The sequence below is a fragment of the Cricetulus griseus genome, chromosome 3 (assembly GCF_003668045.3).
Source record: "Cricetulus griseus strain 17A/GY chromosome 3, alternate assembly CriGri-PICRH-1.0, whole genome shotgun sequence".
Lineage (NCBI taxonomy): Eukaryota > Metazoa > Chordata > Mammalia > Rodentia > Cricetidae > Cricetulus > Cricetulus griseus.
The window spans coordinates 117476913-117503892 of record NC_048596.1 but is presented as its reverse complement, the minus strand read 5'-3'; the positions used below and the strand labels follow the sequence as shown (position 1 = coordinate 117503892).

General features: G+C 48.2%; 1 protein-coding gene across 2 annotated transcripts; it reads right to left on the bottom strand.

Annotated features, from left to right (window-relative positions):
• Nucleotides 1-572: 572 nt before the first annotated feature.
• Nucleotides 573-22757, bottom strand: Idh2 (isocitrate dehydrogenase (NADP(+)) 2). 2 transcript variants are annotated; one of them, XM_035442440.1, is made up of 12 exons: nt 22570-22757; nt 11500-11591; nt 8316-8481; nt 6340-6500; nt 6116-6259; nt 5360-5496; nt 5030-5181; nt 2580-2692; nt 2382-2479; nt 2206-2298; nt 1711-1845; nt 573-690 (listed from the first exon to the last, which is right to left on the bottom strand). In XM_035442440.1, the coding sequence occupies exons 1-11, from the start codon at nt 22682-22684 to the stop codon at nt 1758-1760; spliced, it is 1359 nt and encodes a 452-aa protein (XP_035298331.1). In that variant the 5' UTR covers nt 22685-22757; the 3' UTR covers nt 573-690; nt 1711-1757. The 2 variants fall into 2 exon arrangements, with proteins under 2 accessions (XP_035298331.1, XP_027264030.1); XM_027408229.2 differs by lacking the exon at nt 573-690 and having other exon boundaries at nt 1484-1845.
• Nucleotides 22758-26980: the final 4223 nt, after the last annotated feature.

Genomic DNA, 26980 nt, shown 5'->3' with positions numbered 1-26980 from the left:
TGTTTTTACTTTTGATTTTTAAAACAGTCTCTTCAAACTCATGGTGATCTCTCGACCTCAGCCTCCCAAGTGCGGGTTACAGGCATACACTGTTAGACCTGTCTTGTTTTGCTTTATTCTCTCCCCAACCCCCAAAATATTCCCACTCTGAAGTTAGTTGCATCTGCAAATATAAAACCTGTGGCTAGGGACTGAAGAGTTAGGTAATCAGTTAGGAGCCCTGCTACTCTTCCAGAGGACCCAAGTTCAATCCCCACCACCCACATGGTAGCTCACACCTGTCTCTAATTGCAGTTCCAGGGTGTCTTCTGGCCTCACTGGGCCCTGGTACACAGACATACATGCAGGATAACATACCCATGCACATAAAATAAAAAGGTTTTAAAACCTGTGCCCAAGGCTGAGGATGAGGCTTGGTTGTTAGAATTCTTGCCTACTTTGCAGAAGGCCCTGGGTTTGATCCCCAGCACTGCACAATAAACAGAGTATTTTGGCACATGCCTATAATCCCAGCATTGAGGAGGCTGAGAAGTTCAAAGTCATCTTCAAGTACATAAGAAATTTGAGGCTAGTTTAGGATATATAAGAGTGGTTTTAAAGGGGGTGGGGCGAGAGATGGGGGCCGAGAATGAATACAGCTTAGCGATCTCAGTAATAAAATGCTTGCCTAGCTAAACTCAATGTCCAGAGCTGCCAAAAAAAAAAAAAAAGTTACCAGACAGGACCAACAAGCAGAAAGAAATCACTGTATGAGGACGGTGCTTGCTGATGAGTGTACACATGGCTTTGGAGTAGCTTTTCCACGCCTTACAAAGTGGCGAAGCTGAGAACAAGGGACCTCAGAAAGCCTGGGGCAGCCCTGCAAAGAAGGGCCTGGGAGGTTGTGTTTTTAAGAGCTTACAGTAAATAAACCTGAGAAAGATAGTAGAGACCTTTGATCCCGCCCTCGGGAAGCAGGACAAACCTTTGTGAGTTCAAGACCAGCCTGATCCATATAGTGAGTTCCAAACTAGTCAGATCAACACAGTGAGACCTTGTCTCCAATAAATAAAAGACTAGGGCTGGAGATGCAGTGACGGAATGCTTGCTTAGTCTACACAAAGCCCTGAGTTAGAGTCTGAGCGCCACAAAAGGTGCATGTGTTAATAATAAATTCCTAGACTATCACAAGGTGATACTCCCTAGTTGAAGACAGCTAGATAGAAGGGAATCAGGCTTGGAAACCCTATGTGAGCCTCTGTGCCTAGGCCCCAGCTGCCTTCTGCTCAGGAACAACTACAGACAATTTTGTGAAAAACCCAGGGCCTTACCCCAAGTCTAGTAACTCCAGCAGCTTCTGCAGAGTGCATGGGGCCCACAGGCTGCCTTATTCCCTCCTGAAAGGGCCTCCTAGCTGACCTATTAACAGCCAGAGGCACCCCAACCCTGTCCCTGGGGCATCCTGCCAGCTGCATCCTCCCACTCAGGGACAAACACAGCAAAACAGTTTTGCGAAGAGCTTTTTAGTAGCTAAATATGGCACCATGTGATTCAGAGCAGTATAAATTACAGTATGCAAAATACACTGACTGGCTGAGGTAACGAACACTGCTCCTGCCTAGTGTCCACCGTGAGGGAAAAACACATTTAAAAACATCTCCATCATAAAAAAAAAAAAAAAACCTGTCCCCTAGAAAGGCCACCAGAGAGGAGAGGGGCTGTGAGGCTCACCCTCTACCATGTATGGAGTGCCCACTGCAGCTGGGCAGTGTCCACCCCTACTGCTTGCCCAGAGCTCGGTCCAGGTTGCTCTTAATGGTGTCCAGGAAGTCCGTGGTGTTCAGGAAGTGTTCATTCAGCTTCACACTGCCAAGAGAACATCAGGGGCGACTCAGGCCTCCTGACAGCCATCTGCCAAGCCCTTCCCAAGCACATCAGACCCCAAGCATCAGAATGACCCTCTCAGGCCACCAGGCAGAGGTCCAAGTTTGCCAGTAGCCCACTGCCAAAGGGCCACAATGAATTCAGCAGAAATAAGCCACTGGACATAGCTGCCAATGGAGACCAACTCAGGCCTGGTTTAGGGAGGCTTGGCCTGAGCCACTGCTCAGGACTTGTCCTGCACCAGACAAGCTATACTGGCTCATGAGAGGGACCCTAAGAGGGATCCCCTGGCTTTCTCCCACCTCCTCTGAGGTCTCAGACCCTGAACCCCAAAGCACACACTTGCTGAGGCCGTGGATGCATCCAGCCAGGTCCTTGGTCATAGCTCCACTCTCCACAGTCTCTACACACACCTTCTCCAGAGTCTGTGAAAACCTGCAGGGGATGCAGCAGTGAGGCTCTAGGCATGTGGGCAAAACCATGGGCCTGACCAGCTCAAGTCCTCCCTGTGTGCTCACCTGATGAGGTCCTGGTTCCCATCCAGCTTCCCTCGATGCTCTAGCCCCCGTGTCCAAGCAAAGATGCTGGCAATAGGGTTGGTACTGGTGGGTCGGCCCTAAGGACAGGCCAGAGGATCAACATCTGAGTCCCACATCAGGCTCATCCTCCCAGCATCAGGGCCAGTGGGCAGTGGACCATGAGGTGCACACACTTACCTTCTGGTGCTCTCGGTAATGACGGGTGACTGTCCCGTGAGCAGCCTCAGCCTCAATTGTCTTCCCATCAGGGCAGACCAGCACAGACGTCATCAGGCCAAGGGAGCCAAAGCCTGGGAGTGGGCAGATCTCCCCTCAAGGTCATGCTCAGAAAGCTTCACTGGAGGCCTTCTCTTCTGACCCTACCCCAGCCCACTGCAGCTGAGAGGACAATACCACCTCACAAGCAGCTGTCATCAGTGTGCTAACACTGGTCTGTGCTCCCTTCCCAGACCCCACAGCCTGGGGCTGTCATTCTTGCAGCCTCCTAGAAGGAATGAGCTGCCATCAGCTATTTCGCAAACGTCATGGTTTCTGCTGCTATTAGGCTACTTTCTTCTTCTTCTTTTAAATAATTTATTTAACTTTATTTTATATGCATTGGTGTAAAGGTGTCAGATCTGGAGTTACAGTGGGTACTGGGAATTGAACCCAGGTCCTCTGGAAGAGCAGCCAGTGCTCTTAACCTCTGGGCCATCTCTCCAGTCCCACTGTTAGGCTACTTTCAAACTTAGTAATTTATTTCCAAATGTCCCCAAATCCAGATTTTTTTTGGGGGGGGCGGTTCGAGACAAGATTTCTCTGTGTAGCTTTGGAGCTTATCCTGGCATTCACTATGGAGACCAGGGTGGCCTCGAACTCACAGAGATCCACCTGCCTCTGCCTCCCGAGTGCTGGGATTAAATGCATGCGCCACCAACACCCAGCCCAAATCCAGATTTTAGCTGGAATGACTCTGTTGTCAAGGGAATTGAAACTTCCCTCTGACCCACAAGGAATGAAAAGGCTCAAGGAACGAAACATGGGTAACCTACTAAGGAGAAGATTCAGCTCAGATTTTGTCTTTAATTTGTTTTTATTTTGTGTAGGGGACAGTACACACGTGCCAGTGTAGAGGTCAGAGTTCAGCTTGCAAGAGTCTGTTTTCTCCACCAAGTTGATTTCAGGGATCAAACTCAAGTTGTCAAGCTTGGCAGCCAGTGCCTTTACCCACTGAGCCATCTCAACAGCCCCTTTTCTGTCTTGTTTTATTTTTGTATTTGTTTAGCCTAGACTTCACCATGTAACCCAAGCTGGCCTCAAATTCACAGCAGTCTGCCCACTTCTACCCCCTTTGTGCTGAGATTACAAGTGTGAGGCCCAGTATCCTGCACTCCTTTCTCTATTAGAACAGTCTTGTAACACACCAGTCACAGGGACAGAGTTAGACCGATCCCATGGACTCGCCAGCCAGCTAGACAGGTTCACTGAAAAAAAAAACTGTCTCAAAAAATAAGGTAGAGGGAAGACAAGACACCTCAGGCGATAAAAGTTCTTGCCGCCAGGCCTGACAAGGTCAACCTGAGGTCAGTCTGAGACCCACTGGTGGAAGGATGGAGCCAACTCTGCAAGGTGTCCTCTGACCTCCATACCTGTGCCTCTGTGTATGCACAAGCACAAATAAGCAGAGGCCTGTGGCTGCAGTTCACTAGTAGAGCACTTATCTGGCTTTCATGAGGCCCTATGTATAGTCCCCAGTACTGCCAGATAGACAAAAAAATAATGAATGCATACAAACTTTTAGACAGGGTTTGTTACGTAGCTCTGGCTGTTCTAAAACTCACTATGTCCTCGAACTCAGCACTCCAACTGCCTCTGTTTATAATGCCATCATGCCTGACCTTATAAATCTAATTTTTAAAAAACATATTGGGAATGAAGAGATGGCTCAGTGGTTAAGAGCACTTGGCTGTTCTTCCAGAGGACCTGAGTTCAATTCCCAGTAACCACATGGTGGCTCGAAATCTGTAATGGGATCTCATTCTGGTGTGCATGAAAACAGAGCACTCATATACATAAAATAAATAAATCTCATATATATATATATATATGTATATATATATACATATATATTAAAAATAAAAATAAGGTGGAGCACAATAGAAGATACCTAACACCAACTTCTGGCCTCCACAGGGAACACACACACACATATCACATACATACCACACTACATATATACACATACACATCTCACATACACACACACACACACACACACACACACACACACACACACACACCGCTCTGGGTGACTCTTTGAGGAGTCTACACTCATGCCCTTATTATGTTTTGTTTGTTTTGCTTTTGTTTTGTTTGTTTTTCAAGACAGGGCTTCTCACTTTGTAGACCAGGCTGACCTCAAACTCATAGAGAGCTGCCTGCCTCAGCCTCCCAAGTGCTGAGACTAAAGGTGTGCACCACCATGCCCGGCCTAACTTGGGTGTATCTTAACTTTCTCCCCAAGAGTCACTCTTTTATTCAACCCTGTGCTCACAATTATACTGAAATTTTTCAATTAAAAAAAAAAATCACTCTAGTCATGGAATATCAACAGTTCCCCCCTCAGGGAGCTGGTTGTCCCTGCGTACCTTGAGCCAGGATGTCGGACTGTACATCTCCGTCATAGTTCTTGCAGGCCCACACAAAGCCACCTGAAGACTTGAGCACCTGGGCCACCATGTCATCAATGAGCCGATGCTCGTACCAGATCTTATTCTTGTCAAAGTCAGTCTTATAGTGCCTGGGGGCAAAAGGACTTGTTTCGGGGAGAGGACAGGAGGCCAGCAGCTTAAGGACCCCTCCCTGAACCTCAAAGCTGAATCGAGCACACTGAAAGCACAGCCTCCCCAGGTGGAGTAGGGATGGCGCGGGGGAGCTGGGAGGCTGCGGTGCCCTCAGAAAGCATCAGAGGCTGTTACTTGTCAAAGATCTCCTGGAAGATGTCCTTGAAACGCCCGTCATAGGCCTTCAGAATGGTGTTCTTGGTGCTCAAGTAGAGCGGCCACTTCTTCTGGATAGAGTACTGGAAACAGCTGTGCGCAAAGCCCGAAATGGACTGTGGGGAGAGCGGGCATAGCATGGCCCCTGGTCTGAGGACTGCCAGTCTTGCCCATGGTCCCAGGGCCAGGGTCAACATCACCTCTACAAGACTCCTTCAACCTTTGCCACTATGGAGTGAACCCCGGGTTTGTTTGTTTGTTGTTTGTTTTTTCTCTGTGTAACAGTCCTGGCATCCTGGAACTCCCTCTGGAGACCAGGCTGGCCTCAAACTCACTGAGATCACCTGCCTCTGCCTCCTAAGTACTAGGATTAAAGATGTTCGCTACCACCGTGCAGACTTTGGGAAGCACAGACCCCCTACCATCACCTTCACTTTGGATAGCTCTCTCTACCTCACAATTCCTAGACCTTACACTGGCTGGTGCAGGTCTGGGTGGCCTGGTTAAACTGCCTAAGGCTAGGTTTGACCGCGTATCTCCAACTTATCCAATTAGAGCCCTTCCTCCTGACCATCAGTGATTGGCTCAAACGTGATCACGTGACCCAACCCCGGCCAATAATATAAGGAGGTGCCCTTTTCTGACCAAGCGGTCTCCACAATGGGGCCAACAGATGTAAAGAAAGCTACAGAATCGGCAGAGATGAGCTGGGGAGGAGGCCTTGGGCAGCCTTACCTCGTCGGTGTTGTACATCCCCATGCCCACGCCGCCGGCAGGGAAGTTGTACACCTCCCACTCCTTGGCACTGCTGCCATCCTTTGGGGTGAAGACCATCTTGAACGTGCCAGCTCGATCTACCACAAAGTCTGTGGCCTTGTACTGCAGAGAACAGGTAGCTCGAGCCAGGGCTTCCCATGGGGAGCCTGAGTCAACAGACTTTGTCTCCAAGTCTGACCTACCTGGTCGCCATGGGCGTGCCTCCCAATGGTGATGGGTTTGGTCCAGCCAGGGACAAGGCGGGGGATGTTTTTGCAGATGATGGGCTCTCTGAAGACGGTTCCCCCAAGGATGTTCCGGATGGTTCCATTAGGGCTCTTCCACATTTTCTTCAGCTTGAACTCTGTGAAGACAGGGATATGATAGACCCACCACAGACAGAGCCACCAGAATGCACCCCAAGCCAAAACATAGCCAGACAGGGGGCCCAGACGTCATCCTGGATAAGGTAGAAGAGCCTAGAGCATTGGTTCTTAACCTGTGGTCCTCAATCCCTTTAGGGTCACCTAAGACCATAGAAAACACAGATATTTACATTATGATTCATAACAGTAGCAACAAAATAATTTTATGGTTGGGGGGAATCACACGATGAGGAAACGGTCTTAAAGGGTGGCAACATTAGGAGGGTTGAGAACCAGTGGTCTAGAGTATAATAAACACATGGCCTTGAGAACCTACCAATTTTGACTGTGAGACTTGCAACATGCCTTAGCCTGAGTTGTGAAGTGAAATCACTGATAAAATTACCAAGCATGCTGGGTTGTCAGTAAAGTGCCTGGAACAGTGTCTGGCTACCATTTTACCAGGTGTCCCCCGAGGTTACTCAGCGAAGAGAAAGGGCAGCTTCTCCTCACCACATCATACCCAAGATGCTAAGACTTTGTCCGTAATAGGGTGAGCTGTAAACCCCAGCATTCAATGGCACAGTGCTTCCCTAGCATGCACAAGGGCCTGAGTCTTACTCTAAGTATTTTCACTCCCCCCACCCTTTTTTTTTTTTTTTTTTTTTTTTTTGGTCTTTCAAGACAGGGTTTCCCAGTGTAGCTTTGGATGCTGTCCTGGAACTAGCTCTTGTAGACCACGCTGATCTCAAACCCACAAAGATCCACCTGCCTCTGCCTCCCAAGTGCTGGGTTTAAAGGTGTGTGCAGACACCACCAGCCTTTTTTTTTTATTCCCGGAGTCAGGGACATCAAGGAAAAGCTCAGGACTAAAACTCACTCCAATGTGCGATAGGCAGGTGGTCTGCAAGGGGCTGATGCTGCTTGAGTTTCCCTTTATTGTTGTTTTGCAGTGCAGGGGATTGAACTCCACCACTGAGATACACCCCCAGCTCTGAGACCATCTGGAATGTTTTGTTCCTAGCTTCCTCATACTGCAGAAACTAGGGAGGAAAAGCCCTCAAGGATATTTTTCTGTTGTTGTTTTTGAAGCTTAAGAACAGTTTTATTAGAGTTAAGAGAGAAGTAACAGGCCAGGCAAGCTGTGGATCTCAGCAGCTGCCAGAAGAGAGGAAGTGGAGAAAGGAAGAGAAAAGGGGCCATGCTGTGTGCAGTGGGGGTGATCAAATGGTCACATGGCAAAAGAGAGGGGGGCTTTAGAGGAGCAAAAATGCTCAGAGGTCCAGGGAAAGCAAGTTTAACCTTCAGCCAGCCCTGCAGCATCGTGATACCCATCCTCCCCCAGGTTTCCACACAGCCTCCTTACACCAGCCTGCCAAACAGGCCAGAGGTCAGAAGGCCAGGATGTTAACTGCATTCACTACTGTGAGAGTGCCAAGGCTGTCTCCTTCCTCCCTAACTTCGATGTCTCTCACTGGTGTAAGCCATGCACCACAACAGGGATACCACCTTCCTGGCCTCTAGGAGACATGAAGCCTTGCCTGGCTATGAACATGAGGCTGGTTCCCAATCACACCTGCCCCAGGTACAACCATAGTGAACTCAAAGGCTCTGCTGCCCAGCAGACCCATTCAGCAAGACTCGACTGCCCTCTCAGTTCCCCACAACTCCAACCCAGACCCCAAGTGAAATCAGCCTCAGGGAAGCTCCCATTTCCCCGTTCCCTAAGGAGTGACACAGGCAACTTCTTCCATCTGTGTGTGATAGATAGCCTGTGACCCTGCCAGCCACTGTGACCCCACCACACCTCCTACCTTCCACACGAGCCTCATCAGGGGTGATTGTGGCACACTTGACAGCCACTCTGTATTTTTGGGTGGCCAGAGCAGAGTCAATGGTGACCTGGTCATTGGTCTGGTCACGATTTGGAAGCCCGAGGTCAAAATACTTGAGCTGGACATCCACGTGAGGCAGGATGAGCTAGAGAAGAGACCAAGCAAAGTGTCAGGCCAGAAGATTGACTTGGGCAGGATGCCAAGGCATGAGAAGTTACCTGGTCAGGCAAAGGATGAGGGAAATTTGGTAGATAGGGCACAGGAAGGGGGCTAGGATCAGCCATTCCTCAGCAGGGCTAGAGATGGCAGGAGGCTGAGACTCTGAGAGGTAAGCCAGACTGGGCTCCACAGGGGGGAGCCAGGTGTGAGCATCTCCTGCTACTCTAGCAACCCATCAAATCAGCTGAATCCCAAATCTCACTGAATCCCAGTGAGATCCCTCTTCTCCTCCAAGTGATCTTTGATCTTAACATAGAAGGGGCAGCTTCAGCCAGACTGGGGAAGCTGAGGCAAGAAGATCATGAGTTTGGGGCCACCCTGGGCTACACAGTTAAGACCCTGTCTCTAGCTAAAGAGATGGCTCAGCTGTTAAGAGTGTTTTGTGCTCCTGCAGGGCCCAAGTTCAATTCCCAGAACCCATATCAGAGAACCAACTGTAAATCCAGATCCAGGGAATCTGCCACCTCTGGCCACTGTGGGAATTGGCACTCGTGTGTGTATACACACACACAGGCATACACACTTACACATAATTAAAAATAAGTAATAAGTCTTTTTTTTTTTTTTTTTTGAGACAGGGTCTCACTATGTAGACCAGGCTGACCAGGCTGACCTCTAATTCACAGACATCTGCCTGCTTCTGTCTCCTGAGTGCTAGGATTAAAAGGCATGCACTACCATGTCCGGTGCACGTATGTCTGTTTTGCTTGTATATATGTCTGTATACCTGCATGCCTGGTGTCTGTGAAGATCAGATGATGGTGTTGGATGCCCTGGATCTGAAGCTATGGACAGTTGTGAGCTGCCTAGTTGGTGCTGGGAATTGAACCCAAGTCTTCTGCAAGAACCACAAGTGCTCTCAATAGCTATGCCACCTCTCCAGCCATACTAAAATATTAAAAAATAAAATAAGAGGCTGGAGAGATGGCTCAGGGGTTAAGAGCACTGACTGTTCTTCCAGAGGTTCTGAGTTCAATTCCCAGCAACCACATGGTGGCTCACAACCATCTGTAATGTGATCTGGTGCCCTCTTCTGGTACCCACTGTATACATGATAAATAAATAAATAAATCTTTAAAAAAAATAAAATGAAATAAAAATAAAAAAGACCCTTTCTCACAGCCAGATATGGTAGCACATGACTGTAATTCCTGAATCCGAAAGTCTGAAGTTGAGGGTCACTGTGAATTTGAAGCCAGCCTGGGACATAGAATGAGACTTTGGCTTAAAAAAGAAGAAAAAGAAAAAAAAATGTATTACATTAAAGGAGGTAGGAGAGCCAGAGCGATGACTCAGGGGTTAAGAGCACTTGTTTCTCTTGTAAAAGACCTGGGTTCAGTTCCCAGCACCCACATGATGACTCACAACCACCCATAACTCCAGTTCCAAGGAATCGAATACCTTCTGACCTAGGAAGGCACCAAGCACATACACATACACAAAGACAAAACATCTATACACACAAATTAAACCAATGTAAAATAACTCTCTTTAAAAAAAAAAAAAAAAAAAAAAAGCTGGAGCAATGGCCCAGTAGTCAGGAGCACTTGCAGCAAATTCATGAAGAGCAATTTGGATTCCAGCACCGACAGGGCATCTTGTGCATGCTTGCAACCCCAGATCTGGGGGAGAGACAGGAAGACCGAAGGGGCTTACTGGCTTCCAGTCTACCAGAGATAATAAGCTCCGAGTTCGGGGAGAGTCTGCCTCAGTGAACTAATGGAGAGCGACAAGACACCTTCATTCTTCTGACTGCTATGCACACACACTAGTTCCTATTTATTTATTTATTTATTTATTTATTTATTTATTTATTTTGTGTGTTGTGGAGGCAGGCATGTGCCGTGGCTAGTGTGTGGACAGCAGAAGAGAACTTGCAGTAGTTTGTCCTTTCCTTTCTCCATGTGTGGTCTCAGGGATTAAACTTACATCATCAGGCTTGGGCAGGAAGGTAGTGGTGCACACCTTTAGTCCTAGCACTGAAGAAGCAGAGGTAGTCGGATCTCTGTGAGTTCGAGGCCAGCTGGTCTACAGAGCTAGTTCTAGGACAGCCAAGGCTGTTATGAAGTGAAAAAACCAAACAAACAAACAAAAACCCAAACATCATCAGGTTTGTAGCAATCACCTTTACCCACTGGACCATCCTGCCAGCCACCAATTAGTTTTTCTTTTTCTTTAAAAAAAAAAAAGAATATCTGGGCGTAGGTGGCGCATGCCTTTAGTCCCAGCACTCGGGAGGCAGAGGCGGGTGGATCTCTGTGAGTTCGAGACCAGCCTGGTCTACAAGAGCTAGTTCCAGGACAGCCTCCAAAGCACCCTATCTCGAAAAAAAAAACAAAAACAAAAAAAAGAATAGATTTGGGATTGGCAGGTGACTCAGTGGGTAAAGGCACTTACTGCTAAGCCTGACAATTTGAGTCTAACCCCTGGGGCTCACATGATAGGAGAGAACTGACAAGTCCCGTGACCTCCTCATGTGCTCCATGGCACACTCATGCATGCAAACAAACAAACAAACAATGTAATAAACAAATGTAATAAAAAGCTTTCAAAAGAGAAAGAAACAAGATTTGAAAAGTCTGCACATTTCAAAACGAGTGAGAGACCCCGACTGTTCAGGATACGCACTGGCTGACAACAAAGAACTAACAACTAAGCCGGGCGTTAGTGGCTCATGTCTTTAATCCCAACACTCCAGAGGCAGAGACAGGTGGATCTCTGTGAGTTCGAGGTCAGCCTGGTCTACAGAGCGAGTTCCAGGACAGGCTCCAAAGCAATTGAGAGAAACCCTATCTCAAAAAACAAACAAAAACAGAACTCACAACTGCTAATGTTAACACGAGGAGGGTGGACAGAAAATGAAAAAAGAGGCCTCTTGTCCACCAGGGAACCATGGGACTCAGGGGGACCTGATACCTGCCACCCATCAAGGGAAGAGTGCTACCTTCTCCTTGATGAACTGCCAGATGATGCGAGTCATCTCATCGCCGTCCATCTCCACCACTGGCTTCTCCACCTTGATCCTCTTGTCTGCATCTAGAAATAGACACACAGCCCATCATATCCAAAGGCTCCGTGTCCCAGCAACTGCTTCCCCAGCCCCTGCTTTTGAGACCTGCATTCCCACATGAAGGATGGCAATATAGAGCTAACCCATTACTCCCAGCTTAAGGGGTTGGGGCCAGTCTGGCCAGCCAGATCCTTTCCCCTTGGAAGCTGAAGGGACCAACAGAGAACCACAGCCAGCTGGGACTACCCGATCCAGACCAACTCAGGGTTCCTGCCCACAAACCCTCAGGTGGACAGATGGCCCACTTCTCCAAGAGTCTCAGCTCTTCCCTGTCCCCCGCATGTTCTTCCGATATGATCCTCTTAAAGGCACTAAACTGGACTCTGTCTGCAAGCTGGGAGCTCTCAAAAGCTTGTAGCGCTTGCTTTTAATCCCAGTACCTGGGAGGCAGAGGCAGGCGGATCTCTGTGATTTCCAGGCCAGCCTGGTCTACAGAGTGAGTGGGAGGTCAGGCTCCAAAGCTAGACAGAGAAACCCTGTCTTGGAATCCCCACCCCCAAAAAAAGTTTGAAGCCAGGAGAGACATGTGCAGACCCACAGTGAGAGCTCAATATGTGCCTGACAACAGACCAAGCCTGCTTATCAAATCACCATCTCATTACAAAGCAACCCCAAGGGATGCATCCCTAGTGCCATCTTGTTTGTTTGTTTGTTTGGTTGGTTGGTTGGTTGATGCTTTGGAGAAAGGTTCACAGGTAGCCCAGGCTCTTGAACTCTCTGTGTTGCCAAGAATGACCTTGAATGTCTGATCTTCCTGCCTCTGCCCTCTCAGGTCTGGGGTTACCTGTATGCTCTACCACACTAGCTTGTTGGTTTGTTTTTTACATAGCATCTAGATATGTAGCCCAGTCTAGCCTGGCATTTACTGTATGGCCAGGCTAGCCTCAAGCTCATGACTCTTCTGTCTTCACTTGCCAAATACTAAGACTACTGGTGCATGCTACAATACTCATCAATTCCATTTATTTTATTAATAAAATTTTCTTTTTTTAATATTTTTATGTGCATTGGTGTTTTACCTGCATGCATGTCTGTGTGAGGGTTTGAGATTCTCTGGAACTGGAGTTACAGACAGTTGTGAGCTGCTATGTAGGTGTGGGGAATTGAACCTGGGTCTTCTGGAAGAGCAGCCAGTGCTCTTAAGGTCTTTGTATCCCCTCATTGCTTCCATTTTAACCATGAGGGAACTGAGGCTCAGAGATGATCGGCTTATGGCCTCAGGTTATGGAGGAGGAACACACAAAACCCAGAGGACTTGGACCTTCCTCTCTGGGAACGCAGGCTTAATGGTACCTGAGATGGAAACTACAGAATTCTTTCCCTTTCGTCTGAAGCTGAAGTTAAAAGGGCCTGAGACAGTCTGCTGGGCAGAACTTGTTTGGCTTCTAGAAGCCTCTTCTGAGAGTTCATTTAAAGATAGCTTGTCAGATTTTTTTAAACCTGCGTCATAAGCCAGTTCTAAGGGTCTCAACCTCAGTAGCAGATGACACAGCCCAATGCCAACATCAATGTGGGTGCTACACCCCTCAGCAGGGGGAGGGGAGGGTCAAAGTCAAGAGCGCACCCTGTTGTACATGGCAGTGTTCGTAGAATTAGAGAACACAGCGCCTACCTATTCACATAGCAACCTGGTGTTAAGAAAGCATCATTGACACTGCAGTATTATGTTGTGAAACCACTGGGTGAGGGAGGGGGAGGGAAGAAAACAGGAAACAAAGCAAGCAACAATGTCAAACTCCAGGTTGCTGAGGCTTCCCAGAGGAGCTAGGGGCAGGGACCTGTTCCAAGCCAGTTAGGCACTTTTGCTTTGCCCTAGAAACTGATGTCCCTCCCATTCCTTCCCTACCCCTCACCCTCCACTCCCTCACTCCCCCTATCCCCTCACTACGGACTCCAAAACAAAAACATCACAGAGCCTTGCATATTCACCCCAAACTCTCATCCATTGAACTACATACACCCTTGGGGTGGTTTGAATAAGAATGGTCCCCATAGGCTCTTATATTTGGATGCTTGGTCATCAGGGACGGGCACTATTTGAGATGGATTAGAAGGTGGGGCCTTATTGGAATGTGTCACTGAGGGTGGGCTTTGAGGTTTCAGAAGCTCTCTTGTTCAGCCTACCATCAGGATGTAGCTGTTAGCTACTTCTGCACTTCACCCTGCCTGCTACCGTGATGATAACACGGTAACACGTGATGATAACATCCCTGCCATGATGATAACAGACTAAGCCCCTGAAAGTGTAAGCAAGCCCCTCTTGGTTTTTTTTAAAGTATAGTTCTAGAATTTTTTGTTTGTTTTTGTTTTTTGAGACAGGGTTTCTCTGTGTAACAGCCCTGGCTGTCCTGGAACTCACTCTGTAGACCAGGCTGGCCTTGAACTCAGCGATCCACCTGCCTTTGCCTCCTGAGTACTGAGATTACAGGCATTAATATCACCATGGCTTTTAAAATATCCATTGGTGACTAATGTCTTCAAAAATCAGGAGAGAGGCTGCTGTTAAAGAGGACCCAGGTTTGATTCCCACCATGTAATGGCTTACAACTGTCTGTAACTCTAGTTCCAGGGACTGATCCCCTCTTCTGAACTCCTTGAGCACCAAACACACACATGGTACACATATAAGCATACATGCAGGTAAAACACTCATTCATGTTTAAATAAGGAGGTGCTGGAGAGATGGCTCAGAGGATAGAAGTACACACTTTTCTTCTAGAGGACTTGAGTTCGTTCCTAGTACCCATGTCAATAAAGCTCACAACCTCTTATAAGGATTAGTATGTGCTCAATACTCCTACAGACACACATAATTCAAAATAAAATAAATCTTTTAAGAAAAATCATGGGCCAGGCGTTGGTGGCACACGCCTTTAATCCCAGCACTTGGGAGGCAGAGGCAGGCAGATCTCTGTGAGTTCAAGGCCAGCCTGGTCTCCAGAGGAAGTGCCAGGATAGGCTCCAAAGCTACACAGAGAAACCCTGTCTCGAAAAACCAAAAAAAAAAAAAAAAAAAAAAAAAAAGAAAAATCATGGGAGTGGGCTTGGAATGTAACTCAGCTGAAGGAGTGCTTGTCTAGTATTCACGGGCCCACCAGGTTCAGTCTTCAGGACTGCATAAACTGAGCTTGCAGGGTCAGAAATTGAAGGCCATCCTACCTAGACTGCACATAGAATTCAAGGCCAACCTGGCCTCCAAGTGACCCCATCTCAACAAGCCAACTGGGAGGGATCGCTTCTCAGCCTTTTAGTTAAGATCAAGTGTAAACTATCAGGAGATTGAACCTGTTGTGATGTAGTGGTCCTGTGTTCTCAGCCCTCAGAAGCCCAAGGCAAGAGGACTGCCTGAAATTTTTCACAGCCTGAGCAAAGCCCTGGGTTCCATCGCCAGCACTACCAAAATAAACTGTCAACAAACAAGCAAACCAAGAAAACAAAAGCCAGAATCAAATTCAAAGCAGGGACAGGAAGAAGATGCTTGCACACCCATGTTCATTGCAGCATCATTCACAACAACCCAAAGGTGGTGTCTAGCAATGAGTAAGTGAATAAACAATATGGTCTGTACATCCATGAAATATAATTCAGACTTAGAAGAAGGAAGAAATAAAAAGAAATCCTGTCACATGCCACACATAGGTAAGCCCTAAGGACAGTATATAATACAAACATGACAGTTATGCCAGGGGTAGTGGTGGACACCTTTAGTTCTGCACTCAGGAGGCAGAGGCAGGCAGATATCTTGAGTTCCAGGCCTTCCTGGTCTACAGAGCATTCCAGGACAGCCAGGACTGTTACACAGAGAAACCCTGCCTCAAAAGAAAAAAAGAAAACAAACAAACAAAACAAAAGACATACTGTAGGATTCTACTAACACGGGTGCCTAGAGCACCTTCCTAATGCTTCTCAACCTTCCTAACGCTGTGATTTCTTAATACAGTTCCTGATGTTGTGGTAAACACCCCCCCCACGCCATAAAATTATTTTCATTGCTATTTCATAACTGTAATTTTGCTACTATTATGAATTGTAATGTAAATATTTTTGGAGATAGAGGTTCATTAAAGGGGTCGAGACCCACAGGTTGAGAACAGATAGTGTAGACCATTAAAGTACAAAAAAGAAGCTGAAGCAGGCGGATCTCTGTGAGTTCGATACTAGCCTGGTCTGTAAGAGCTAGTTCCAGGACAGCCTCCAAAGTCACAGAGAAACCGTCTCGGAGTTGGGGGAGAGGCTGAGTGATAGCTGCCGGGGCTAACAGAGGAGGAAGTAGGAAGTTACTGTTTCGTAGATACAGAGTTTCAGTTTTGTAAGATGAAAAGGTTCTGCAGATGTCTGGAGCTGATGGCTACATAGTAACAAACGCTGACCATACTGAAGTGAGACTTGGAGTAGAAACGAACAAGATACATTGTATGGATGTGTGAAGTGGTCAAAGAATACATTTAAATATACTGTTAAAATAATAATAAAAAGAAAGCAATTGCCAAAGAATAAATAAAAGATATTCTAGGGCCAGAGATTGACCACCCTGACCACTGAGTTCATTTCCTGGATTCTACCTGGTGGACAGAAAGAACCAACTCCTGCAAGTTGTCCTCTGATATAAGGGTGCTGTGGCAGACATGTATGTAGACACACACACACACACACACACACACACACACACACACACACACACAATTAATCAATGTAAAAAAGTATTCTAAAAAAAAAAAGTTGTGGGGGCTGGAGAGATGGCTCAGAGGTTAAGAGCACCGACTGCTCTTCCAGAGGTCCTGAGTTCAATTCCCAGCAACCACATTGATGGCTCACAACCATCCATTATTAGATCTGGTGCCCTCTTCTGGTGTGCAGATATACATGGAAGCAGAATGTTGTATACATAATAAAAATAAATAAATCTTAAAAAAAAAAAGTTGTCATGGCTAATATTTTAACCAAAATAAAAGTAGTAAAACTTTAAACGCCCCCACCAACAATCTTAGATCACAGCCTGTCTTGAATGAGTTACTCCAACACAGTGAAGCAGTGACATTTGCTAGGAGCAAGGAGAGCGGGGCTGAGGGAGGGCTTCCCTGTTCCAGGCTGACCTGTACCCTCTAGAGTACCCAAATGGTGGGCATTTGAGACTTTTTTCTGTTGTTTAGTTTTGCAAACAAACCATGCTCTGCCCGCTTCAAAGAGACATGGGATGATAAATCATCTAAACCACAAGAAATGGGCTGGAGTGGGGGGAGGTGCTTACCACACGAAATTAAGAATCCAAGTTTAAAACCCCAGAACCAACATAAAAGAGCTGGACTCAGTTGGTGCCTGTCACACAGTGGTGAAATGTAAGAAATGCTGTCTCAGAAAAGGTGGAAGGGGAGTGCCAAAACCCTAGGTTGGCCTCTGACCCCCACAATGTATACCATAGCTTGTATGTACCCTTGTCAAGAGGGAAAGGAAGAGAAGAGGAGTAATACCCAAGGCTTCCTGAATACTTCCAAAGTGACAGCAAGCTTGAATCCTCGAGGGCCTAGGTTCCATGCCCCACATTGCAAAAGATAAACAAGTTAGGAGGACTTGCTGTACTCCTAGGATCTGAGATGGTTTCCCAGCACACACAACTGTCAGTTCACTGCCACATAGGACTTTAGCTGCAAGGGATTCAATGCCTTCTTCTGGTCTCAAAGGCACCAGCACACACACCACACACACACATATCACACACACACACACACACACACACACACACATCACACACACCACACACACACATCACACACCACACACACACACCACACATCACACACCACACACACACACCACACATCACACACCACACATCACACACACACACATCACACACACACACACACACACACACATCACACCACACACACACACCACATGCACACATCACACACCACACATCACACACACACCACACACACACATCACACACATCACACACATCACACACATCACACACACACACACACACACACACACACACAAATAGTTTTGGGGCTGGAGAGATGACAGAGGACCCAGGTTTGGTTCCCAGCACCCATATGGTGGCTCCTAACCATCTGTAACTCCAGTTCCAGGGGATCTGATGCCCTTATCTGGCCTCCACAGACACCAGACATGCATCATGCCCTTGGTGCATATATAGGCAAGCACTTGTAAACATAAAAAAATAATTATAAAAATAAAAATAATCTTTAAAAAAAATACACCTGATTGCGGAACACACTGTGAAATCCTGCAGATCTTTCTTTTTCACTCAAAATAAAAATAAAAAAAAAAATCAAAGTTCTCAAAAAATGGTCTAGGGGTTGAGGGTGTGGCTTAGGTAACAAGCACATGTCCTCCAGTGCAATGCACTTAGGCACCAAAATACAAGGGAGGAGTGGAAGCTGGGGGCATGACTCAGTAGAGGGCTTGCCTAGCATACATGAGCCCCAGCATTGCATAAACCCAGCATGTGTGTACATCTGTAATCCCAGCATTCACGAGGGTAGAGGCAGAGGGAATCCAAAGTTCAGGATCATCCTCAGCAACATAGAGAGTTCAAAGCTAGACTGGGAAACATGAGACCACATATGTAAGACCATGAATTAAAACCTGAAACTGGCCCTCCACCACAGTGCTGAGATGGATTTCTAAAAAAATAGGACACATTAAAAAATGGCATTAGTGGTGGGGGGAAATGATGGTGCAAGATGGAGTCCTCCAGGCCATTTCTCTGTGCTCTTATCCTACAAGAATGAAAATGATGACACAGTGATCCCCACTTCTCCATAAGGGATATATTCCATTACACACAGTGGGTGCCAGTAACAGTGGATAATTCCAAACTCTGCATGTAACGTACTTTCTACTGTACATACATACTATGATAAAGTTTACCCTACCAAACAGGCATAGTTAATGATTAACAATAACTAATCTGCTAAAAGTTATATGAATATGTTCCCTTAAAAAAAATCCTCCCATGGGGGCTGGAGAGATGGCTCAGAGGTTAAGAGCACTGACTGCTCTTCCAGAGGTCCTGAGTTCAATTCCCAGCAACCACATGGTGGCTCACAACAATCCATAATGTGATCTGGTGCCCTCTTCCAGCCTATAGGCATATTATACATAATAAATAAAATCTTTAAAAAAAAATTCTCCCACTGCCAAAGACTTCATCTCCTGTTTGTCACACAGTGCAAGCAGCGTTGGCACCTGCAGGTCCCTCCCTCGCTCTCTGATATCTAAACAGTCAGCTTCTTCCCCTGCGCAGGCTTCATTCATTTGGGTCTCTTCTGTCTGCCCCATTCGAACCTTTCCATACACCTTACACCCTCTTTATTTTGCTCTTTCAATATTACATCTATTTACTCTGGGCACGCACATGCACTGCAGTGTACCTTTGGAGGTTAGAGAACAATTGGACAACTTGTGGGAGTCCATTCTCTCCTTCCACCATGTGGGTCCTGGGGATCAAACTCAGGTCACCAGCCTCGGCAGCCAGTGCCTTTGTCCACTTCGCATCTTTCTGAGCCTTCTCCTTAGTTCATTACTATGTGTCACAATGGTCAACTACCTTAAGTGCCTGTTCCCTCCACATTAGAATTAAAGCCCAGAGGGCGGTGGTGACGCACACCTTTAACTCCAGCACTCGAGAGGCAGAGGCAGGCTGATCTCTGTGAGTTCGAGATCAGCCTTGTCTACAAGATCTAGTTCCAGGACAGCCTCCAAAGCCACAGAGAAACCCTGTCTCAGAAAAAAAAAAAAAAAATTAAAGCCCAAAGGTAAAACTCTTCCCCACTCCCACTCCCAGCTTTGTCCTCTACACCTTGCATGGTTTCTGGTCCACAAAAGGAAGACAATATACCAAAGGCATAAATGGAGAACAAGCATACATCAGGGCTGCCTGGGCTCACTTTCTACTTGAATGAATGTGTTCCCTCCCTTCCCACTGCCCAGGGCCATTGTCACACATAAGCAGGGAACTCTCTCATGTGATGGGCACCCTGCCCAGAGCAGACACAGAGTAAATGAGTATTTGTAATCTGGGCTGGAGGCACGGCTCAGTGATGGAAGGCTTGCCTAGCATCTGTGACTCCCTGAGTTGGGGCTCCAGCACTTGGAGGAGGATCCTGCACCCAGCTGTTGAGGCACATGCCTACAATCCTACCTACTCAGAAGGTGGAGGCAGGAGGTTCACAAATTTTAAAGCTAGCCAGAACAATTTAGTGAGACTGGCTCAAAAAAGTTTAGAAAGACCTAGAAGCTGCAAGCCATGTGTGAGGCCCTGATGCATTTTACACAGTATAAACTCCAAAGCAAGCCACAGATCCTGGCTTTGCACAACATGAAGCTGCTCTCCAAGTCTGCCGGAGTGGAAGGTAGAATGAGCCCAAGAGGGCCCAGCTAAAGGTGGAAAACTTGGGGCATCCAAGTCTTTCCAGGGCAGTCTTTCCCAACCTTCCTAATGCTCAGACCCTTTAACACGGTTCCTCATGAAGTGGTGACCCCCAACCATAAGATTACTTTGTTACTACTTCATAACTGTAATCTTGCTACTGTTATTAATCGTAATGTATACTTCTACTATGCAACCCCAAAGGGTCCAGACCCTCAGGTTGAGACCTGTTCTCGAGTGTTCCCCCTGAAAACCTACACAAAACCCAAACCAACTCTGGGGGAAGCTGTGCTGGGGATGGGCAGCTGGGGACTTATCTGACCTGGCTTAATAAACAAGGCTCAGGGCAGAACAGAAATGAACTGACCCCTGGGTCTGCAAAACTTGATGAAAGACCAGGTGGTGGCACACACCTTTAATCCCAACACTTGTGAGGCAGACAGGCAAATCTCTGAGTTCAAGGTCAGCTTGGTCTACAGAGCGAGTTCCAGTACAGCCTCCAAAGCTACAAAAAAAAAACACACCAGGCCGGGCGGTGGTGGCCCACGCCTTTAATCCCAGCACTAGGGAGGCAGAGGCAGGCAGATCTCTGTGAGTTCCAGGCCAACCTGGTCTCCAGAGCAAGTGCCAGGATAAGCTCCAAAGCTACACAGAGTAACCCTGTCTCAAAAAAACAAATAATAATAATAATAATAATAATAGTAATAGTAATAATAATTTATTCTGGGATCTTAGACACTTGGAATTGCCTGTCCCCTCCAAGTGTGCAGGGCTGGGCTCTCAGGGCAATAAGATATATAGATAAAGATATAGATATTTAAGGTGAAGAACTGATGAAGTTTCTTCACTTTAAACGACGAGGTGAGGAAATGACAAAGTTTCTAGCCAGGAGTAGAATAAAGGGAGTCTAAGTAAGTGCTTATGCCATACCTTCCCACATTCTAACTTATCAGAGCTGCCAGCAAGTAGCTGCTGAGGGATACAAGCTAGAAAGAGATGCATGTGGGAACTATGGGGCAGCCAGGACACTGGATGCTTTTGTTTGTTGTGTTTTAGGCACCACCCGACTTGGAGACCTTTGGGAAGAACCTTCCGCTGGCTACTTTTTAAAATGTATGTCCAAATTCAGGATCCCAAAGGAGCTTTATTTTCTTGGTAATGTGGTTTCTTGGAGTAGTTTTTGTTTGCTTGTTTTATTTTTTACAATTAATACAGCCCCCACCCCACCCCCCCAAAAAGGGAAAAGATGAAAAAGAAACAAGAAGTGATGGATGCCTTTAACTTCTATCAGATTTTGCTTCAGGGCTGCCGTATGAGCGTCTTAGAGGCTGCAGACATTTGACCGGGTTTCAGGGCTCAGAGTCAGAAGCACAAAAGCAGAAATGTCCCTTTCTCCTTGGCAAAGGGGAGGGTCAGGTGCCCCGCCCTCTCCCTCCTCCTGGCCCCCAGCTACGGTCAGCTGCTCCCACACTCAGTTAAAGATTACCACTCTAGCCTGAACAAGCCCCATAGCCAGACCCACCCCCTCTTCCTCATTCTCTTGGCTAAACCCAAGGGGCTTTGGGCCAGGTCAGGATAGAATTTCCGTGGCAACAGGCATCCAAAAGGCCACCAAGCACTCTACATTGTCTCTTGTAGCAGAGCGTTGAGTAGCTAGGGTGTAAAAGATGCCCACATGCCAGGCTGGGCAGCCTGTTGATAATGGAGAATCTAGCTAAACCCTGCTTACTTTGCCTCGAGTTGCGCCTTCACGGTTAAGAAGGAAGCTGAAGGCACGCAATGCAGACCTCGTGGGAATGACTGACTGCAGAAAATGACAATGCGCGTGTACTGTCAGCTCTCCACAGCTTGTATGTCAGGCAGGACCAACTCACACGCAGCGAGCGCCTGGCGGGCCCAGCAAGAAAAGGCCAGGACAGAGCCCAGACTGAGCCTCCAGGGCAACGAAGGGTGGGGGAGTGGCAGCTAAACAAAAGCGGGAAAAATAGAAGAACATTCCTCCAGCTGTCGAGTAAAGGTTCCAAAAATAGCTGACGTCGGCCTGTTGGAGAGGAGGGACCAGAGCGCGCGGGGATTGGAGCGAAGGGGAAATGGAGGCCTCTCCTCCTTGCCTTTGTCTGAGCCGGGACCGCGAGGTGACCCTCCCCTGCCTAGGGCAGCAGCAGGCCGCTCCGGCCCCTCTGGGTCGCTCGTTACCTCCAAGGGCGCAGGGCAGTCAGGATACCTCACTCGGGATCCAGGCACACCCCCAAAAAGCTATCTCCCGAAAAACCTGATTAGCCCCAGCCCTGAGGGGACCCAGCAACCATGCCCCAGGCCACCAGCTGCCACTGTCCCCTACACCGAACCCCTGCGCCTGCAGCAGCCTGGGCGCGCCCAGCGCGGGATCCAGGAATGAGGCCACCGCCCAGCCCTTTGCGACCCGCACGCCGCCGTTCCCCAGCCGCCGGCGTGTAGCTAGCAGTACTCCGGGGTCCCCCCTCCCGGGACGTCGCCACGTCGCAGTTCTACAAGCGCGCCCGCCCCCCTGGTGCGGGACTCACAGTGGCGCCGTGGCTGCTCCGGCCAGCTGGGGACAGTCAGGGCGGCCGGTGCCCAGGCTCGCGCCGAGCCAGGAGCTTTGCAGAGCGAGTGCACCGCCCTCAGGTAGCCGGCCATCCCGAACACGCGAGGTCGAGGTCCGAGCGCGTAGCTGCACCAGGCTGTGCGGAGGGGACTTGGCTGGCCCTGGTGGCCGGGGCGGAGCTGCGGAGCCCGCCGCCCCATTGGGTCTCACCCGGGAGAAGGCGGGTCCAGGGCCGGGGCAGGAGCCTGTCTGCCACCCTTAGGCCTGTTTCAGAGCTCGGGCCGCTCCAGAGCTGAGCCCGCGCTTTCCGGGGGCCTCAGTCCATCACAGAAGGAGCAGAAGCCAGTGAGACCGATTCGGGCCGCGGGGGCTCACGGCTGCAAGACACCCGGCTTCCACCAGGATGTCAGCAGCGACACGTCGCCTTAATCCACTACGTCCTTCGCGTTTGCCTGACTGATCTACCGAGGCGCTTTCATCAAGTCAACTGATAAGCTTTGCGTTCTTGAACCAAGACCCTGGCATCTAGGGTCTCCTCCAGGTAGCGCTCAGATGGGTGGATTAACCAGGACCAAGAGTTGAAATTTCGAGTGCGGTGGAGACAAGAGGATCATGAGTTCTGCTCATGAGTTCAAGGCCAGCCTGGGCTACATGAGACCCTGCCACATAAACAAAATAAAGCAAAGGGTTGAAATGCCCCTTTTGTTCCTCATTAGACCAGACTTCTAGCCACCAAAGTCCCTTAGCATGGCCAGAATCTGTTTCCTCTGGGCCTAAGAGCGCTGCCAGGAGACTAATGTGACATTATGTATGTAAAAGGTTTGAGATACAGATACCCTTCACAGTGCTGCGCAAGTTAATTACATTCTATGCCAGGAGTTATGCAGTCCTGAAGGACAGCCCATATCTCCTATATCCTAGGCAAAGGTCCAGCCACCACCGGGCCCAACAGTTCCTATTTTGCCTGTTTGCATGGAAAAACAAACAAGAAAACTGGCACAGATAGCCGAGCGGTGGTGGCGCACACCTTTAATCCCAGCAGATTGGGAGGCAGAGGCAGGCGGATCTCTGTGAGTTCGAGACCAGCCTGGTCTACAAGAACGAGTGCTAGGAAAGCCCCCAAAGCCACAGAGAAACCCTGTGTCAGAAAACCAAAATGAAAAAGAAAACTGGCACAGACAACTTAAATCCATCACTGCCCATTTTCTTGAAGTAAGGCTCACCAAAGGCTGGGCTTTATGTCTCAAAATCTAACAAACCCACCCCAGCTTTTCCAATCACATCAAATGAGAGCAACCTTTCTGCCCTGTGCTCCCAGATCTCACTTGAAGACCAGCACTGCCATGTGGAGCTGGGCCAGGAAAGTGACCTTGAACCGCTAACATCAAAGCTTCGCTCCTGGAGTCTCAGTCTGGCAAAGCCACAGCTCTACCTCTGGGATCCAGTAGAGGATGTATGCAAGAAGAGGTTACTTTGGGTCCCTCCAGAGTCTGAGGCCTCAATCAGAGGAAGGCCTGGTTCAGGGCAGCATGTTCCAGAACAGCCTGAGAGCCTTTTTACTGGGCTCACAGTTCTCTTGCCTGAAACTCTGGTAAAGACCACGGAGGCTGCTGGCTTTGGCTTTCATGCCATCCTGACACTATCAGGTCCCCGGGCTTCAGGATCCACTCTTGCAAGGTTGGAGAACAAACCAATCAGATGCAACTGCCCAAACTGCCACTGCTAGAAGGATGACAATTGCTGATCATCCCCACAAGCAGCTTCCGGTTTCCCCTATGTAGGGGACAGGGATCTCAGAGTCCTGGCAGGTCACTACTGCAGCCTCAGTGTGCTGTAGACTCTGGTGTTTGTCTGCTGAGGGACCAAAGTAGAAGTCTTTGTGTTTTTTATAAACACAGCATCAGTTGGGGGCAGCTGAGGCAAGGTTACTTTTTAAAATTTTTTTTTTCAAGACAGGGTTTCTCTGTGGCTTTGGAGGCTGTCCTGGCACTTGCTCTTGTAAACCAGGCTGGTCTCAAACTCACAGAGATCAGCCTGCCTCTGCCTCCCGAGTGCTGGGATTAAAGGTGAGCACCACCACACCACCGCCCGGCGTTTTTTTGTTTTGTTTTGTTTTGTTTGCAAGGTGACTTTTTAAACTGACCCTCGTTGCATGCTCCAACTACCATCCCACACAGTGATTGTGATTGTGAGGTAGCTGGTTTTAGCCGAGCTCAGGGAGATTAGGCCACTAGTTGAAAGTGTTGGAAATTGAATCTACATCCATCCTCTGGAAGAAGTACTCTTAACCTCTGAGTCATCTCTCCAGCCCCACATGCATGGTAACTTTTGACCCTGAAGGTTTTGCCTGGCATGGTATTTAAGAAAAATGGGGTTAAAGTCTCCTATTTAAAGTCAATGAGTTAGGATGGTGTGTGTGTGTGTGCGCGCGCGCGCATGCTTGTACCTACCTGTGTGTAAGGGTGGAGCATGCATGCTACATCATGGGTATGGAGATCAAAGACGACCTTGCATGGCAGTCCTCCCACCACCTTATTTGAGGCAGGGTGTCTCTTATTTGTCATTGCTTACAGGCATTCTCCTACCTCTGCCCTGCATCTCATCACAGAAGCACCGAGTTACAAACATGCACTACAGTGCGTGGCTGGGCTCTATGGAGTCAGCACAGGTGCCCACACTTGTATATCTAACCCTTTACCCATCGGGCCATTCCTCCATCCCACATTTTTAAACTTAAACCCCATTTCATGACTGAGTCAAAGCTACATACGGTTCTCTGTAGAGGGACTAAAATGCCTTCATTACTCTTAGAATTCAATGTGTATAGACGCAATCAACACAGATCCAAGGACCAGAGGAAAATCCCAAGAGGCGCTTCCTTCTTTATTGCATTTTATTACTGTTATTTGTTGTTGTCTTTAAACAAGGTCTTGTGTAGCCCAGGCCGGCCTCAAACTTACTATGTACTGGAGACTGACCGTGAACTCCTGATCCTCCTGCCTCCACTTCCCAGGGCTGAGATTGATTCTGAGAGGAGTTTTGATGCACATGAGACATCCAGCAAGAAGAAAATCCCCTGTGCTGGAGGAGCATACTTGGGGAGTGTGTTATGTGGGTGGAATATCCACCAAGAATGTGGAGAGTCCAGACCACAGCCTGACAGAGGGGTGTCTCAAGCTTCATCCTACACTTCAGGCACGTGTTTTGTGGTGTGCTCGTAAGCAAAGGGTAGGCTCCCAAAACAGAGATAAAGATGTGAGGCCTGAGTCCCTGGGCCAAAGACAAGTCTGACATGGGTCCTGGCAGACTTCCAAAAAGGACAGGATTGCAGAGATGGCGTAGCAGCTGCCTGAACACAGGCCTGGCAGGAGAGGAGTTGGAGTGAGTCAGACCTCCCCCTGGAAGGCTGAAGAATGACAGTGCCATTATTAGAAAGTGGAAAACAGGAGGCGAATGTTGATAGCTGAGCGAGCTATTTATGGTGCTCTCCTCAGTCTGTCCTGTGCCTGTTTCCAGAACCTTCTCTCTGAAGCCTAGCTCCAGCAGTCACTCAGCAGCTCAATTCCTGCAGAAGCTCTCCCATGGACCAGTACAACAACAGCTGGGTAGCTCTGTCCCCTGTGCCTGCGCTGCCTCTTACCAAGTCAAATAGCTGCTTTCCACATCCACAGCCCAATCCAACTTCTGCTTGGGGGATGCTGTGGCCTGTATCCGTGTGTCCCCACAATTCAGATGCTCACGATTATTCTCATGGTGATGGTGTCTTTGGGACATAATTACATCATGAGGACCACGTGTCATGAATGAGATTAGTGACCTTTTAAGAAGTCTCATGAGACAGTTGACCTCTCCAGTGTAGGGGCATGGAATTGAAGAGGACCTCACAAAGCAGCAAATACACTAGCACCTGGATCTTTTATTTTATTTTAAAAGACTTATCCGTGTGTGTGTGTGTGTGTGTGTGTGTGTGTGTGTGTGTGTGTGTGTGTGTGCTCGAACATGCATTCAAGTGCTTTGGCGGCACATATGAAGGTGCACTACCTGAGTAGGCCAGAAAGAATCATCAAATCCCCTGGAACTAGAGTTGCAGATGGTTCTGATCTGCCATGTGTGGGTGCTGGGAACCAAATCCCTCTCCTCTGTAAGAGCAGCAGGTGCTCTTAACTGCTAGGCCTTCTCTCTAGTCCAGTGATTATTACTACTGTTTTAAGATAGGGTTTCAGGTACCCTGGGCTAGCCTCGGCCTGGCGATGTAGCTGAAGATGGCCTTGAACTCCTGATCTTTGTGCTTCCACCTCCCAAGTGCTGGGATGTTGGTGGTGCATCATCACCTTGCCACTTTATTTGGCTCTGGGGAGTCAAACCCAGAACCTCGGGCATGCTTGGCA

Bases quoted from the DNA above. Each gene is read 5' to 3' on its own strand.
- Idh2 (XM_035442440.1), bottom strand. From the start codon at position 22,684: ATGGCCGGCTACCTGAGGGCGGTGCACTCGCTCTGCAAAGCTCCTGGC. The intron at 6,501-8,315 runs GTAGGAGGTGTG...CTGTCTTCACAG, and splicing joins TGATGAGGCTCGTGTGGAAG to AGTTCAAGCTGAAGAAAATG. The intron at 5,497-6,115 runs GTAAGGCTGCCC...CTCTCCCCACAG, and splicing joins GGATGTACAACACCGACGAG to TCCATTTCGGGCTTTGCGCA.